The following is an 18,370-nucleotide window of genomic DNA, read 5'->3' on the forward strand; positions in this document are numbered from 1 at the left end:
TTGAATAGGTTGCCAAATATATCAAGGTGGCACACCCAAGTTTTATCTATGTGGGAAACAATAATGATCAAAGAAGACATGCGCTTAAGGACGGTCATTAAAACAGACATGAAATGTGGAGTCAAATACCTCTCATATTCCAGTTTTTTCTCCAAGGTAGTGATGTTTTTCTTCACTTCTCTTTGCTGCTCTTCTTGCTTCATGAACTCTTGCTTGAGATCTTTTAGCTGCTCTGTTTGCAACGACGACACCACAGACACACAATAATTTAGAGAGGATTGATTTCATCTATTAAATATAGAATATATTGGAACATCTGGGTGTGCTTGAGAGTGCCCTCTGCTGGTCAGTGTTACCTTTCAGTCTCTGGATCTCCGTCATTTGGGCTGTGACATCACCCTGTAACTTCACCTGTGATGAGAGGGGGCGAAAAATATGCAGGGGGTTATGTCTGCTGAAGAAGAACGACACACATTTAGGCTTTTCTTCACCAAAAACCAAAGTTTATCGAAGCAGACAGTTTCAGTGTGCAACAGGCTCTCAAACATGAAGACAACCATCAACTTCCGAGAACATCAAGGGGATGTTGAAAAAGTAGGACATAAAGTGCAATATTTCACCATGTATTCATTGTTTCATGTATTTATTTTTGGGCAAATACACATTCATGAAACGCCTGGTTTGTGATCTCAATTCAACCTTATTCAGTTTTAATCATACGGCATAAACTCAAAACAAGCGTTATCTCGAGGCTTTTTAAAGATGACCTTAAGCTTTGAAACAATGCTTTGAGTTTTATGCAAGACACTGAGAACAACAGAATAGAGAAAGTCATTTTGTGACGTGCAGAAAACAGCGGCGCAGATGCTGATAACAAGCCGAAGGCAGGTTTATCATTTCTTTCTTTCATTTTTTTTTCGAAGCAGGCTTTTCCTTTATTACATTTTATCACCGTCAGTGGCCAGGAAAACAAGAGCCCTAAGTACACTAAGGAAATCCAATAAAACACCTCTGCAATAAACAGCACTAACGAGAAACCTAAAAGGCTCCCCATATCCCTGAAAATGCTGGCTGCCCTCACTTTTATGATTTAATAAATTCTTTTAATTCTATGCATAAACCCCTGACAGGAGGTACGAAGCAAGTGAGAAAGTCCACCAGACTGTGAGATGATGAGTTCAGGTCATTAAAAAAGATACAGAAAGTTGGGAGGAAAAGCGATAATATTGCTCCCTCCTAACTGAATGGTAGGGATGCGTGAGCTCGATTAAAGCCTCGTTCCCACTATGCAGTCGACGGGTCGGTTCGGAACGGTACGGGTCAGGTCGCTTTGGGGTCAGCTTGCGTTCCCACTGTACAAAGGGGACCCTCAGGGGTGGGCGGAGTGCGTGCCGAAGCGTAAATAGCAAATAACATCCATCATTTTGAACCACCTCCAAGCTTCTTCAGCTTAACGCGACACCGGCTTGCGGTCCGGTTGAAACCACTCTCTGCCATTTTTGCGGCAATCAGCTGGAAAACTTTTTCATTTCGCACAGCGCCATCGAGCTTCCGCTGCACAGCCTCCTCACCAACCACAGAGAGCAGAGCCTGGAACCGGTCCTGTGTGCGAGGTACCCCAAGCAGAAGGGTTACAAAAATGGTAACGGTACGGATCGGTACGCTTTCGTGGTAGTGGAAACACTGAAATAAGCGAACCGACCCGTACCAGACTGCATAGTGGAAACACGCCATAACACTATTGCTGTGAAGTGCTTATTCCTGCAGCCCTCTCCCTGTATGCAGCATGTTTCACTGTTGAAACAAGGTTGGGCTGTTGACAGAGGAAAAGAGTGGAGTGCCATCCTGATTCCAGTAACAGAAAGCCAGATACTAAAATATATAAACTAAAGAGAATCTTTGAACTTTGACCCTTCTGCTCCACTGCAACGAGCAACTAAGAAAAAAATATATATTGAAGCTCTCGCTACCCTTTTTAACTTGAATATCTGACGGTGCCAAATGAGTCGCAGTGCCTGCAGGGTGGTAACCTGAACTGCAACAGGGGGCTTTGTTTTACTTTGATTGGATTAGGCCTAAGAGCAGGGAATTCAACAAACATGAATGGGAAGTTATTTGAAAAAAAAAAAAAAAAAAAAAGTGTTGGGCTGAAACGCATTTCTCTCCGCGTCACTGAATGAACGTTACTTTTGAGCTAGTTTCAATAAACTTGTTTGCAGAGCACGGTGACACACCGTGCATCCTTCTATGTAATCGCCCTTCACACACAGCGTTATCTTGCTGGCCAACACATTGTAACCCGTCACACTTCTGAGGAGCTGGAAGGAAGAGTTGCATGCTGTACTTAAGGACAGCTTAACAGAAAATATTGACACTGTTTCTCATGACCTTCCAACGAGCATATGCGTTTGTTGAATCTAAAAGCATAAATTGTTAGTAGGTAGACATAACCACAAGGCTGTTAGGAATAATTCATATTCCGCATTTGGTAAAACTGGTGTCACACAAGGCCCGTCTTAAGCGTCTCAAGTTTAGTTCAAATGGACGGATATTGTATTCATGCAGCATTGTTCAGTCAGACTAACTGGTTTAACCTACATCTCTAAAACACGTGGCATGTGAAAGAATAAAGCTAATGGATGCCTGCCTGTGCAGATATAAACAGGTTAGACTGGGTGCAAATGTGCTAATAAAACAGATCGATACGTGAGCAATTTGACACAACAGAGTTGAGTTTAATCTGCCTTTGTCTGTGAATGCAACACGTACACCTAAATACTGCTGGATAGTTTGGCGTGATCCCCAAAAAAATGTGGGTTTAAACAGCTTAACTACAGGGAAAACAACAGGAAACAAACAACCCGAGTCATTTTCAGTCTGAAAAATCTGTCCTGCGTGGTATTAATACAGACAGCCTGAACTTGCTTTATGTAATTGTTATTCCAAAACAGCTGAGTTACTCACTAAGAAAAAAACAAGAGGAGAAAACCTCAGGAGAAAGCAATTAAATTGATTGAAATTGTGAGGATGAACGAGTTTCCTGTCAAGAGAGGGTTACATGTAATTACCCGCCACCTCATATTACACTTTTCAAGCAACATAATGAAGATATTGCGATGCCATAATTTTGGTTTTTGCTGTGATGGAAATCTTGTTATATCGGTCTAATTCGAACTGAAAGGTGCCTCAGGAGAAATTGATGCTCTTGGAGTGGAACGTTAATACAGATTACTCCACGGGGGAGGAAAGCAAGCAACAGGACAGGCCAGAAAAGTGTAACACCTTCATTTGTTTGGAAGGTTATTCTCTTCAACTTTCACTTTTTCCTGTCAAGGTTTGACAAAGCTGCCATCTAGTCAGGTTAACAAATATTATTAAACACGTACCCTAAACTAAACTAAACACAAACTTGTTGGATCAAACGAGTTTCCTTGAGTTTTTGGTGGCCTTAAGAGCCAAACACACGGATAGAGAGAACACTCCGCTGCAGAGGTGAATGAAGGGAAGTAATGACACAACATTTGGCTTGTCACAATACCAAAATAAGCAAATATCTCAAGCTGAACACTGAGATTCAGTAAATCTTGTATTTTCATTGTTGAGTGATCTTTGCCCAGACCAAAGCTGTTTCAGTGTAGAGAACAACCCATCCTCATTATTGTTTCCTTTGTCACCAAAACCTAACCTCCATATTTTAAATAAAGATTGTAGGAGAGTTTGCCATAACGAACACACACAAAGAGAGGAACAAAATAAATAAATACTATAACGTCTGATACTTGACTTTGTGTTGTGACACAGGGTTTAGTTCAGCCTGAAATGCTTGGTTAATTGTTTCTCCATGGCCACCTCTCCCAGTGTAAGACGCTGGGATCTTCTCCCCACGTGACATGACAATCAGGACGGCATCAGACAAAGCAAAAGCTAAGTTTACCTTTTCGTCAGTGCACTTTTTGATGAGCGCCTCTCTGGCCTGGAGCTTGCCCTCCAGGACGCTGTAGTCTCCATCCCTCTGGTCGATCTGTTTCCTGTGCGTGTCCACCTGCACCATCAGCTCCGAGTTCCGCTTTTCTAGCCGGCTCCGCGCCGCGTCCGTGCGCTTCACCTGCGTCTGTACCTCCGCAAGCTCATCCAGCAAGCGGCCGTGCTTGTTGGACACTGTCCAGTAGTTGAAAGACAGGATGGCGATGATCACCATCAGAAAGATGAGGATGAAGGACGGGATGCGGCCCCCCCGTCGGTTTGCACTAAAGCCGATCATTTCAAACACAAAGTCAAACGTTACTTCTGGTTGTTATCGCAACCTACTGATCTCGATATGTGTGATCTCCCGATGTAAAACACATCCGTATACGTGACATGCCGTGGATGTGCTGCAACCGTAGGGAAACACAAAACGCTACACGCACACAGTCATGAATGTAAAAGGCTCTTTCACATATCTATGGATATTTACGCTCCTTCCCCCTTCCGCAAACTCGGCATCTTGTCTGCAATTCGTCCAACGCTGGTCGGTGAAATACGCCCGTGGAGACGTGGCCTTGCTCAGCTGGCAGCGTTAAACACAGAAGACGAGACCTGACGTGGACGGCAACGCGGAGCCGTGGCGTTGATGTCTGCAAGCACACGGCACAGCTAACTGTCGTCTTGAGCTAGTAATTCATAGTTATCTGATAAGCGCTGCAGGACTGTTGGTACCGACGCCTGAAGCTCTTCTTATCACCGAACTGCCATCAAATAGGACCACATACGATCCTTGATTCTGACCTGACTTTGGTGTTAGCTCCTTGTAAACGTCCAGCTAATCACCGCACACGAGCTAGCACCCACAGATATGACAACATTATCAGCGACTGTCCAATAAACGTGTCGTCTCTTATTCTTCAGAGTACATATGCTGTCCTTTAAATACGACTAACCTGCCTCTAAAAAAATGAAAAAAACACTACGAAGTCCCACTCTTCACGATTCGCTGCCTCCCAAACATCCACTACGCGATGTAAGAAGCTAGCTGCAGACACTCCACGACATTTCCGCCTTGTGCTACTGAGCATGCGCACACACGTTTAAAAAATAAAAATTCTCATTCAGATTCTAGCAACACAAACAAAAAAAATAATTGCATTCACTTCTCGATCAAATATCTATGCTGCAGACTTGAGATCTATATTCAAGGCATATATTGCTACTTTGTGTAAACAATAAACCTGCTGCAAGAAACTATTGCACGTCTAAAGACCGGAAGCAGATGGCTGACTGGAAGATAACTTTACAGTATAAGGGTCCCATTTTTCATCATTAGTTTTTTTTTTGTTGTTGTTTTTAATTGAATAATTGCATCGGTCCATAAGGTTGATAGTCAAATGAATTTTGTTCTTCTGTGTTTTAAAGTATTTTTCAAAAAGGAAAAGCAGCAATACTGGGAACCTACGTTCGAGAGCTTGATAGATAGATAACTTTGATCTATCTTATACATGATTTTCCAGCACATTGGTCCCATGAGTTTCATATTCGTGTAAATCCACATCAAAATAAGCACAAGATCATAATGAGCGTCAGAAATCACTGGGTATGAATTACACCAACAACTACAGCATCACTTATTAGACCCCAAACATTATTAGCTTCACCAAACCGATATTAATGGCAAGGGTATTGCAGTGTCAAAGAGTTTATTTTGGCCACCCACAGTTAAGGTTTTAAGTAATGTCTGTTGACTGACATGACATAAATAGTAAAAAAAAAAAAAAAAACTCAAAGAAACATGAGCATATACCACAATATACAAATGCATATTTTATTGTAACACTGATAAGAATTGTAACACAATGAGGTAAGATAAATAATCCACATCTGTAATGTTGAACCACAAAATATTCACCACCCTATCAGTGACAACTCCACAAACTCTGCAGACAGTGGCTGGTAATGCCCCTTCAGTTCACAGTTTAATACAAACATATTTTTCTCTGGCATGAGGACAAGAGGAACACTGACAACACAAAGCGCTGTGTGTTTCAGTCACAGATCCAAACTGACCAGCTGTGTATTTGTTTCTTTTTTAAGAGATGGTACTCAGTAGAAAAGATCCCCTGAGGGAGAAACATTCTTGTTTTTTTTTAAAATAGTTTTTCTACTATTATATATTTTTTTATTCTTTTTTCATTTTTGTAAAAGAAAGAAGCCACTACAGATGTTGGCAGGCTCTGTCTGAGTTTGCTACCATTTGGCACAGTCTCACAGGGCACCAGGAGCAGCATGACAATGCTTCAGCTTTTTAGTTGCTTTCTGCCGCAGTCACACTGTGCAAAAATGATTTCATAATGTCTGGAGAGTTCTTTATTACTCTGCGGAAATCCTCTGCATGGGGACTGAAACACCAGAACCCTGGAATGCCCTCAGAGATTTGACTCGAGCCCTTTTCTGGGAGAGAGGTCAGAGGATAGTTTCTCTGCACTCAAGGCTTTGTTCAGAGGAAGGGGAGCCCTGTGGGTCGGTGGAGGAGCTGGTTGTTTGTGGGAGATGTTTTGGACGGCGCAAGGAAGGAGACGGGGATGAACTCAAAGCGCCGCAGCTCTGGAGGTGAAGATCCTCGTGATCACGCTTCCTGGGACTTCCTATGATGCGCTGGGTCATCACCTGGCAACACATCAGCACCATTGCCAATAATTCATGTGAGCTAAAATTCACAGATTGGGTCAACCCTTGTCTCCATGAATGTCAGGATTACTGATATGCAAAAATCAACAGGAATACGTTCAGCTAAATGTGAAACTACGTGTAACTCTAAAACTTCTGTTTGATATAAATCTAAATGGCTGAAATAATACAATAAATCAGAATAAATATATTGAAATACAGTACTGTGTTACTGTGGTGTTGTTCCTGCTCTCATTAAAGGTTTACAAATTCTAACAATGCTGCGATGCTCATTAATTTTCCATAAAACATCATTATTCATGATTAGATATATGAAAAAAGTATGATCATCTTCATCAGCCAATCCACCACAGTTTACACATAATACTGAAGAGATTTTAGTTGTTCACAACCACTCTATCTAATAACAGCCATTCAAGTCTCACAGGGACTCTAATATGCAGCTGATCCTTGTCCAATTCCATCATTACTCAACAAAAACCTTCAAAACTAGAAGATCTACAGTTATCGAAGTGGCACTGACACTGACCTGTCATGGGCAACCATTCACTGTCAAATTCTGTTACCTGATCAATGACATTAGCGCTGAAGATGGCCTCTTCCATGTGCTTCTCGTCCGACTTAATGACACACTTGATGTTGTTGACGACCTGCTGGACTTCAGGAGGTAGACTGCAGCTCGAGTGCTCCAGGAACTTGGCCACCAATATTTTGGTGTCTTTGTACATCTTGAGGTCTGCCAGGGAGTGTGGTCGCTCATGGGAGGGGTGTGTGTGGAGAGATCGGGGTTTAAGGTAGATGTCAACTTTCCTGCCTTCCTTCTGGTGCTTCGTAAAACGCGCGTGACTGGGTTTCGCTCCAACTACCTCTGTTGAGGTGTCTCTCGGCTCTAAAGAAAACAAGCGCAAAATGGTTAAAATGGTAAATCATATACATTTTTTATCATGGATAATGTCATGGCAAGGCAAGGCATCTTTATTTATATGGCACATTTCATAACACAGGCAACTCAATGTGCTTTACATAAAGACAAGGCATTTAAAAGATCAAAATTAATACACAGTTAAAAGCAATCAAAGAAGAGGGGGGAAAATAAAAATATAAAAAAATAATCATTAATTAATTAATTAAAAAATGAAGAGTGCAGATAAAATACTTTCAAGTGTCATATGCACAGCTAAACAGAACTGTTTTCAGCCTGGATTTAAACATTGTCAGAGTTGAGGCCTGTCTCACATCTTCTGGAAGGCTGTTCCAGATTTTAGGAGCATAAAACTGAAACGCAGCCTCACCTTGTTTAGTCCTGACTCTGGGCACCAGCAGGAGACCCCTCCCTGAGGTTCTAAGAGTCCGAGTTGGTTCATATGGCTCTAACATGTCAGAGATGTACTTTGGCGCTTGACCATGAAGAGATTTGTACACAAGCAGAGCTGTTTTAAAGTCTATTCTCTGAGCAACAGGAAGCCAGTGCAGAGACCTGAGCACTGGACTAATATGGTCGTATTTGGGGTTGTCAATGGGGTTTGTCTTGTAAACTTTTATTAGGTGACTAAAAGAAGAAGAAAAAGGTATTTTTAAAAAGTAGAGTAAGTTATAGTCTTTATTTTAAAGATTTACTGTACTGAAGTGGGAGAAAAAGCATTTGCGTATGCTGCTACCTATACCTGGAATCAGCTGGAAGATGACCTAAATCTTAAAGAGTTGATTTCACAGAAATAATTCTAAACATATTACAGACAGATATGCCTGATTGTAAATTTTCTGATTGACCATTCATTGAAAGTGGGATGTTTTATAGCTTCTTTATGTGATTTTAACATGCATTTATTATTTTGTGAACAGCGTGTTTGCATTGTTGCATTATTTATATGGACCCAACCTGCTATCTATCCTGGTTAGGACACTCTTCACAAAGAGATTTCAAATCTCAAGAGCTTCTATTTCCTGTTTGAATAAAGGTTAAATAGATAGATTAAAAAGATAAGAACTAGAATACAATTAGAATAAAAGGCTGACCGTAGCTCTGTGAAACCAAGGATCTTAAGCTACAAATCTCCCAGTTTCCAGCTTTCCAAATTTCAGAACATGCTCCTACCCTGTTCTGGAGACGTCCGAGCTGAATCCTCAGCAGCAGAGTCATTTCTAGAGGAGCAGCCATAGATTTCTCCTGTAGGGGGAGAAAAAAGGCTTAACACACCAGAGGCTGCTCAGTGAGCCAACATTTTTGACAATGTCACAATGCGGTAAGGCTGCCACTACTGTTTAGTTTCATTATCAATAATTCTGCCATTTGCTGTAATCTTTGATTAATTAATAAAACGTCAAAAGAATATCCAAAGATGAGTCTACAGTCAAAAGTCTAGTAATATTCAGTTTACTGGCAATATAAAACAGAAAAATAACTAATCAACCCAGAAGATCTGGAGCAGAAAAAACGCCTCATCACTCTGTGAATTACATGGAGGTTTTCAGCTGTAGTATAAATCCTGTGTAATATATGTGCTGCACGTACTTCTTGTCGTAGTGGAGCAGGAGATGGGGTCACTGGTGGAACGGACAATGCGTGCCAGTTTGCGATACCTCCTAGCTGCTTTGTGCACTCTGGGCCTCTCTGACGGCGACTGGCCGCTCTGGACTGAGGTAGAGGGAGGCTGTGATGCGGAGGAGGGTGACCAAACACTGAAACACAGTCTGGGGCCTCGTGGCCTGGCAGGAGGGGAGGGTGAAGGGGTGTGAGCCAAAGGGCTGATGGCTGAGGTTCCACCTGAGGAAGCCACAGAGGTGGGGGAGCAAGGCTGAGGTGGTGGGGGAATGGTGACAGGCAGAGTGAGCTTCCGACTCATCATTCGTGCTTTAATTAGGGAGTGTGTTGATGCTTTAGGCGGTTCCTCTGGTAAATGTTTGGCTGAGGCCAGTTCGTCACACATGTGCATTGCAGCCCTGAGTGCCTCAGATGGATGTGTGTTCTCTGTAGAATCCTCCTGGTCCAGATTGCTAAAGTTTTCTGAGGACCAGTCCGGTGAGCGTTCCAGTGAGTCCTGGGTCTGCGAGGACTCACTGTATCCAGTATCACTGGGGCGAACATCGGTGTTGGGCAAGCCACGATGGCAACGCGAGGAGGCACGCATGCAAAGTTCCAGGCTGGTGCAGCTTCCTTCATTGGGTGCAGTGTGCAGCGTGCCATAGGGGGAGGAGTCAGAGCCCTGTACCTCCAGGGAGCACAAGTCCTCTGAGGAACAAGTCTGATCCTGATCAGCCACCTCTGACACCATCAATGATGCACTGTCCACTGAGGCTGAAAATACGAAAAAAGGTTTCATTAACATAACTATAGGAGGAGAAAGTCATTCAACAGCCATTTGCAATCTTCACAACATCTATTCCAATTGTTTTCACCCTGCGTGCTGAGTCCTGCAGTGGTGTTCCTGTCACACAGACTCGACTCAGTGGCCTGTTGCTCTATACTGGTGGTAACCTGTACAAGGAAGTTATTATTGAAAGATGAAAAACAGACATGTTGCATATCATTTCCTACATTTTATGACATGTTAGGCTACCTGTACCTTTTTTACTGTAAAAGCTGTGTGGCCCCTAACAGTCAATGCCACAGACTTGTCTGTAGAGGGCTCTATAGGACCACAACACACTAATAGTAATTTCTTCTTTCAAACAGCAATAGTAACCCACTGGTAATGAAATCTAGTGTCGTGCAAAATTGGATAAGAAACCTGTTAAAATGACTTATGCCCTTTTCAAGGTACAGAATATTACATATATGTTCATATAACTTCGTTTGTGAAATGACACAGGGTCTTTACCCTGAAATCATCAGCTGAGTTTCTTCTGCCCTCTCTTTTCTCTCCCACACAACCAATCGATCACTGCCTATCTCCATTAGCTCTTCACGGAACCTGCTGCTGATCTATTTCAGGTGAGTAAACCTTCTGTTGATTCATATGGTGTAAAATAGATGGCAAAACTATGGAATTAGCCTGTATAATGGAACCGTGGCTTAAAAGCCTGAAGAATTAAATAATGCTGAGATCCATACAGAAGATAAAAGGATTTAGCTCCACATTAAATTCTTATTTTAAGCTGCGGACAATGATGAGATGCAGCAAAGCCTCAGCCTGAAAAAAAAGCTCTGATCACCTCAATTGACAACATATTTGCTTTGCTTGTTAAAAATTTTCCTGGCTTGCCCCTTATAAAAAGTCAAGGTTTTATGCAACTGACTTTAAGGAATCTTCAGATTAGCCTTGAAATCTGGGTGCCTTTATATGATAACTAATCAAATATTTTACCATCTCAATTTTTTTTTAATCAAAAATAAAAATCACTTGATTGAATTAAACTTCAAATGATCTGTTTAATGTTCAATCAAAAAATCATGCTCTATGCTTGGCTGTCTGTACAGATGACATTAAATAGTGTTGTTGACAAATTTAGATGTGTTCCCTCACCTGGCTGGCAGGGGTTTGACCTACCACAGACTCATATGGAGGGGGCAGGTCAGTTGGATAAAGGGTCCCTGGACTGTTAATAGGCACCCCATAGATGGCACTGAAGGGAGAATGGGGAAAGTCCAGGTGCAGGCCTCTGCATGGGGCATAAAAATAGACATTAGATTAGAAAAAAAAAAAAAAAAAAAAACAGTCAAAATGAATAAGCTCTAAAAACGTAGATTTTTTTTTTCTAGAAACTTGGAAAACAAAGAATGGAACCTGGCCAGAGGCAGTCCCACAATGTCAATGTTTAAAAAATGGTCCCAACCAGTGTGAATAACTGAGTCAAAAAGACAGTATTGTCCGTTAAGCGTTAAGAAAGAAAGAGTGAAAGAACCCTCTTACCTCCAACACTCTGATCCAGACATTGAATATCATTGCTCTATTATTCTATGTGCACCACCACTGTTTCATATGGCGGCAATTAAGAATAAGCAGCCATGCATGCCATCATATCTTTTAATTACAACCCCCATTCTCCTCTAAAGAGGCAGAGCATGAAATACAACCTGAGAGTTTCCACCAATCATTTGAGGCATGATGATGTCATGACACATCCCTGGCCTGGAGCAGGGACACCATAAATGCTTCCTCCGGCTTGTATATATTTATGGCATAATTGACAAACAGATGTGGCTTCCTGCCAAGTGACTACAACCGTAACGCTCCTGCTGGTAAGACTGAGAAAGTGGAGGGAGTGATGAGGGAGGGGGCATCTGATTTCGATATGAGAATAACAGATATGACAGCTTTTTTAAAAATGCGGGTAATGCAGTAAGTAGTAAATAGACACATAGTCCTTAATATGATCATTTTGTTGCTTCTGGCATCTGTATATTCACCATATCAAGGAATCCTGTGTTTTTTTTTTTCCTGCATTAAATATAAATGTGAATATACTATTTACCCTGACAAAATCTCCTCATGATGGATAATGAGCCACACTAGCAGTAAGAAGGGCAAGATTTCTCCCCCACAGCTCCTCAAAAACTTAAATTCCCGCTCTTTTCGTTCATTTTTTTTTTGGGGGGGGGGGTTGCTTTCACAGATGTCCTTGCATGACTCGATCCATCAGCCTTATTACCAACATTTTGAATATCATGTCAATATTTGCAGTTCACAAGTTTAAACAACTTTACTGTAATTAAATGTTAAAAACTGATAGTTATAATTGATGTCACCAGCACATTTCAAAAGTTGTGTCGGGGAGCTGTTTACCACTGTGTCATTGCTTCTTTTAACAGCGCCCTGTAAGCATTTGGGAACTGAGGAAAGCATTTGGTGTAGTTTTTAAAAGCAAAAATGTTCCAATATTGCCTGATGTGGGATTTCATGTGCTAAATAACTCAGGACCTTTTTCTGTTTAAATTTTAGACAAATGGTTTCAGTGGGTCATGGGTCTGGACCTGGCAGACCGGTGGTTTCCACTTTGTGTGGACTGCAGCAAATGTTGTTCCAAAACCTATTCCTCATTTGGCATAATGGTGCCTTCATAGATGTACAAGTTAGCACATTCACGTCATGTGCTTTTTCACTGAGTTCAGTGGAGGATACAGTTCCACATTCCACAGAATTTAACAATAACTAACTCGAGGTAATTGTTTTTGCACAAAAGGGCATAATGCCAATGTGGGTTCTGATTTTCACATTAAAGACTAATTGTGTAAATTTACATTTGCTCAAAACCAGTGGACTGCAGCTGTTAGCAAACTCGCAATTTTCCTGTCTATTCTATGAAAGTTTCCAAGATGACACACAGGTAGTAGAGAAGCTAATCAGGAGTATTTTGTTTCTCACCTCTGTCCATCCATTGAGGGGGTGCAGGTGTACTCTGGAGGGTAGTACGGTGGTGGAGGAATGGGAGGAATAAACTCATCAAAGTCCAGTGTTTGGTGGAGGATGGTTCCATGGGGGGTCATACAGTCAGCATTTAAGGCTCGATTTCTGTGCGGCATAAACTGAAACACAACATCAAAAAATAACCATTTTCAGTTCTTTGTTACACATAACACATAATACTGAGTCCTTATTTGGTAATTGATTACTGTAAACACAACTTGTCCAGGGGCAAGTTAATAGACATGAATTTGTAAAGCACCTTATAGCACCAGTGTTTTTGATCACTGAACAAAGTTTATTGCGGCAGCTAGAAACAAATCGTAGTAGACATTCAGTCCTCTAACTCTTTTCTATATATTTCTTCCAGTCCCAGCAAACCTTCACCTTTAATCTCTTAGCTGCCACTGCTACTATTGATTTGTTTGAATTTACTGAGCTAAACAAAAGGTTAACACCTTGTGTGGCCAATGGGAAATGAAGCCACTCCGAAAATTTAATGAGACTGCTGGACACAGCTTTTGTCTCTTACCTCTATGGGAATCAATATTTACATTTGCCATATTGTTCAGTTGGTTGAATTTGATGAGCCTGTCATTTCTTGGGGTTTGCTCCTATCAAATATCGTAATTTAATTCTTTAATTTGACATTTGAATAAAGTTTAAATGCTTCTAATGACTTTGTTATTAATATGAAAATCAAAAAAAATTACATTCCATTAATTGCCATTAAAATGCATTTCCACCCTCAGGTGTTTACAATAAGGATGCTGTACAACCCTAAACCTGAATACTTAAACCAGGTCAGCTCTCAGATGAGGCTTGATGTCAAGATGTGGATGATTATTCACGTCCATTTCAAACAGCATTTAATTGATTGATCTTTGCCCTCTTATCAATGTGTCTTGTTTAATAGGAATAGATATTATAGACAATAAATAGGTAATAACACGTTTTATTTATTTTTGCCCTTTGCCAGGTTCTTACAAAAGCTAGTTTTCAGCCATTTAACTAAACTCAAATAAATAATTAAAAAAATCTAAACAAAATTGAAATCACATCAGTTGTTTTTGATAAGATCATAAATTTAAAATAAATACAGTTTTTGCAGGAGTCACATGGTTTGATTTAAAATGTTGATTTTACCAGCTAAGAGTATCGGCTTCCCTCTCTCTTCAGCATGTTGTCAAATCAACCTCTACATGAAGCCACAAGCAGCAGTTTAAATATTTAAACTTGTTTAAGCATGCATAAAATTGCAGCATGAACTCTGTAAGATCTTGCCTCAGATGTTACTGTATTAGTACCATGTTGACAGCACTGCTCTGCCTTTTCAGTTGCCGATTTGTTTAGAGAATCCAAATAAAGGTTATTGCCGTTGTCCGCCCTGCCATCACACTCACCATCTGCAGCACATCAGTTGACACCATCTGCATACAGCACATTGCAGTGGCAAGAGCACACACAATGGTGGAGATGACGTTAAGGGCACACACACTAAACAGCAGCTCCTAAAGGAGAAGAGGAAGATGAGGAGACTGTTAGTGGAGCAGAGAACAAAAGAAGAGAGGGAAATAACAAGAGTGTAGGAGGGAATAAGAAGAGACAAAGACAAAATTAAACAAAGGGCAACACCAAAAAAGTGACACAGCATTAATGCAGTCGGTAAGATTACCAAATTAAAAAACACAGCAGACTGGGACTGTCTCCACAAAACGTTGTAAATGCATTTGATTACAGGAGAACTAACATTGAAGCTTGTAAGCATGAACACAAAAATAACATAGATGCTTATGAAACACCAGCCCTGCGCCCTGTATGAAATAATAATTGGAATTATAATATTCCAACCATCACGATACAGTACAAATACTGATCAAAAGATGATAGCTCCTTGTATTGATGGTCCAAAATGAGAGATACCGATATCTTCTTTAAATTTTCCTACCTATGAATTGACTTATACAACATTTAGTGGTAAACATAATGGTTTCAGTGTTATTATCATCAAATGGTGAAGGGGAGCAGGGAGATTAATGTACAATGATTAATATGCACAAAACACTTGATTAGGACGTTATCTACTGTCTGAAAGTGCATTAAGAACATCATGGTACCAGCATCCACACTGCTGTTGGTACAAGTCACATTATAGTAGAAATATAATTCCAGAAGAGAGATAAATCTCATACACAAAGACTCATAAATAAAGCTCCCCAGATTATTTTGACACTAAATATTAGTGACATTACAAACTCCGAATTGTTTTGGGCCCGCAGAGAGGACATCTCACCTGCTGGGATTTACATAGTTGTGGTTAGTTGTCAGAGCAAAAGCACTTTGAAGGAGGTCCAAACTTGTTCATAGCAGGCAGCAATATTTTGCCCATCAGGATGGTAGTGTTTCTCAGTACTCTTTCAGAAGTTTGTTATATAAAACAGATCAAACTGTTATCTGAGATGTTCCCAACTGCCAGCCCTGCAACTGTTTTTTAAACAAATGCAACAGCCAGATGCCAAAGATCAAGTCTGTGTGAGCTGAGAGTATGAGCAGAGGTGATGCCAGTTGGATCTGAGCTGAAGCTGTGCAGTGCAAACTATAAAGTACAACTAATACATGTTTGCCTTGGATACTTGTAGATTAGAAACATATTTTGTGATAGAGCAAAGTCTGACAAAACAGTGTGAGACATTTCATGGAAAATAAACCGTAGCTGTTGAACAGAATTTGGGTAAGAAGATTGTCACTACTTTGACCTTAAGAATTAAGGTTAAAGGATTTGGATGACTGGCAGAGGAAAGAAATTCTCAATGTTCTCAATGTAGAACATCACTAATACACCACTGTTTTTTTGGAGATTTGATGTCATTTACCTTTTCATTACTGTTAACCTTGCATTCAGTCCCTAAAGCCAAACCCAAAGCAAGGGTCCAACCTCGAGCAGCTGCTTGATGTGATGTCCCACTGAATCCCCTTGGGTCCTCCTGCAGGTGGGCTTGGCCTGCCCTTATGCGTAAAGGAGAGACCAACTGGCCTCCCCAAGGATTAGGAGGTTTCAGTTGTCTCGACACTCACCCAGAACTAATTTGCCTTGTGAAACCCTGCCATAGGCAAGTTGCCTTTGACACCTCTTGGGATTATTCAAGCGCTCAAACACCTCCACCACAATATAAATTCATGAACCTCTGAGTTTTCTTCATTTGTGGAGGAAGAATGGAGCATGAGATTGTCAGGGAGATCAGTGCAGCAATTCAGACACTGGATCATTTTGACATTCTGAAAAGACAGGTGAGCCAAAAGGCAAAATTTTAAATTTCCTGGTCAATATGTGATTATATCTTCACAAATACGAGTTAGGAGCTGCGGGTAGTGAATGAAAGAATGGGACTGCAGATACACGCGGCAGAAATTAGCTTGCTCTTAAGGCCATCTCAGCTCACACTTACAGACAGGGTGAGGAGTTGAGTCATTCAGGTGGGGCTCAGCATAGAGCTGCTACTTCTCAACACCGACAGGAGCCAGCTGTAAAAAGTAACACTTGATAAATTAACAATCAAATACCAGATATGGCATTTTGTTTTTGAGTTGCCATCGTGGAGGTATAGAAATGAAAAATTAGCAGTTTTTCTTATTATGCGGCTACAACCTTACAGCAGCAGACTGAACGAAGGACTTAATTGTTTTTTCACGTCACTGAAACCCAACGGCTGTCTGTTGAACCATAAAGTTCTTGACCATACATCTCAATTATTTGCTCCCTCTGGCTTCTGAAATGACAAGACTTCGATTAACAAAGGGCTGCACTCTAGTTTTCTCCAACCAGCATGAAGTTACTGGTCTTACTGGCAGTCACATTAACATCGTCCTTTTCGGCATTTCTTTACTGGCTATGACAGAAACCCTGAACTTCCTTTCGGATACCCTACATGAGTTTCAGGGAGATCAATTGCAAAGCTCTTCAGAAAATGTCTTAGCTCCATTAAAGGGGGAATAGCTGATGTAATTTCTGCTTAATGCATATACTGTTATTGTAGTTCAGTTATTGGGACAGTGATGCTCTCCCCTTTTTGAATGATTTTCAGAACAAAAATAATGTCTCGAAAACTGACAAACTGCTTGCTCTCAGGGCCCACTTCAGTAGATAACATGCATCTTCATGAGTACCTCCCTGAAATAAAGATCAGAAGAGGTAGAGCAGGCTGGATTGATGGACCTTTTTTCCAGTGACAAATATAACATCAATGCTAAATCAAATACCAATGTCTTTAATTGTTACAGCCATAATGGTTGTAAATCCAAATTATGTGGAACAATCACCAGATGAAATATGAGTATCAGTGCAAAAACTGAGTGATGTTTTTCAGTCCTGGTATGCCTGAAAAAGAAGGTACGATAGGGCCCGTTCAGCTCAGTCTTGATTAAACACGAACAAATGTGAATTTAAGATGAAAATCCCACACTATGGCATTATGAACTCCTACAGATGTTTTTGTTCATAAAATGAGCCATCGTGACATTTATCCTTAACAGAGGTTGCACTAATAAAAGAATTAACAACAAGAAGAATAGCAAATCATCCCGTGTCAGCTCCTTCAAGAGGAATTTTACTTACTGCATTTCTGCCTTCCATTTGAGTCAGGACTCCTCTTTAGAGCCCGGAAACTGCCAACAAAGACATGCTGGCAACACAGATAACCTCAAATCCTGCCATAAAACTGATCACCATGTGGCAGCTGACGTGGGCGTGCGTGTGTGTTCTACAGCTGCATAAGAAGAACCGTATTAACTGTCCCTCACCCTAAAAACCGGAAAGAAAGATGAAAATAAATCCAGTGTGTTTGATCTTGCAAACACATGACAAGGTTGTCTCTAAACCAAACAAAAAAGGTCCAGTGGTTGTTTTTGAGCTTTAAAGCATCACAGAGTATCAAACAAGAGATACCAGCAAATAGGGGTGTCACGATATACCAGTACTGAATACTTGCTATGTAATGAAATATCAGTGTCATGTTGATAATAAACAAAATATTGTGATCTGATCTTAGCCGATAAAGTGAGATGATGATTGAATTAAAAATTGAAATCTTAAACTGCAAATTGGGGTTATTGTACATTTTTTACAGTTCTTTACCGTATTGCCATAAAAAAAAACAAAGAAAAACAAAGGGGAATTAGCTTGATAGAAGTAAAAATTTTCCATTTTTTCAATTTTTAAAAAAATAATATTGTCATTGGGATTGCTTTTGGCCATGATAATCATGTAGTGAACTGTAGTGATCTGATTCTGTGCCAGCAGTCTCTTTCACATTGATCCTAACAAGGTCTGTCACTATTTGCTCAGAATACAAATTAGGAGCATGACTGAAAAT

The 18,370-nt window shown here is 40.7% G+C and overlaps 2 protein-coding genes across 3 annotated transcripts in view; both read right to left on the minus strand.

Annotated features, from left to right (window-relative positions):
• Positions 1-5,036, minus strand: part of golm2 (golgi membrane protein 2) — a 10,081-nt gene extending 5,045 nt beyond the window's left edge. Inside the window, exons 1-3 of the mRNA XM_075469249.1 lie at positions 3,935-5,036; positions 357-411; positions 36-232 (exon numbers count right to left, since the gene is read on the minus strand). Of these exons, the coding sequence (XP_075325364.1) occupies positions 36-232; positions 357-411; positions 3,935-4,261 (579 nt within the window). The 5' untranslated portion in view covers positions 4,262-5,036. The remainder of the gene's footprint in view (positions 1-35; positions 233-356; positions 412-3,934) is intronic.
• Positions 5,037-5,661: 625 nt separating this feature from the next.
• The window catches only part of fam189a1 (family with sequence similarity 189 member A1), a 106,096-nt gene continuing 93,387 nt past the window's right edge, over positions 5,662-18,370 (minus strand). For both annotated transcript variants that reach the window (XM_075457320.1, XM_075457241.1), the window contains exons 5-12: positions 14,405-14,512; positions 12,963-13,123; positions 11,124-11,259; positions 10,057-10,135; positions 9,173-9,955; positions 8,756-8,827; positions 7,227-7,549; positions 5,662-6,639 (exon numbers count right to left, since the gene is read on the minus strand). In XM_075457320.1, coding sequence (XP_075313435.1) covers positions 6,436-6,639; positions 7,227-7,549; positions 8,756-8,827; positions 9,173-9,955; positions 10,057-10,135; positions 11,124-11,259; positions 12,963-13,123; positions 14,405-14,512 — 1,866 coding nt within the window. In that variant the 3' untranslated portion in view covers positions 5,662-6,435. The remainder of the gene's footprint in view (positions 6,640-7,226; positions 7,550-8,755; positions 8,828-9,172; positions 9,956-10,056; positions 10,136-11,123; positions 11,260-12,962; positions 13,124-14,404; positions 14,513-18,370) is intronic.

Source organism: Odontesthes bonariensis, chromosome 1, assembly GCF_027942865.1.
Source record: "Odontesthes bonariensis isolate fOdoBon6 chromosome 1, fOdoBon6.hap1, whole genome shotgun sequence".
Classification (NCBI taxonomy): Eukaryota; Metazoa; Chordata; class Actinopteri; order Atheriniformes; family Atherinopsidae; genus Odontesthes; species Odontesthes bonariensis.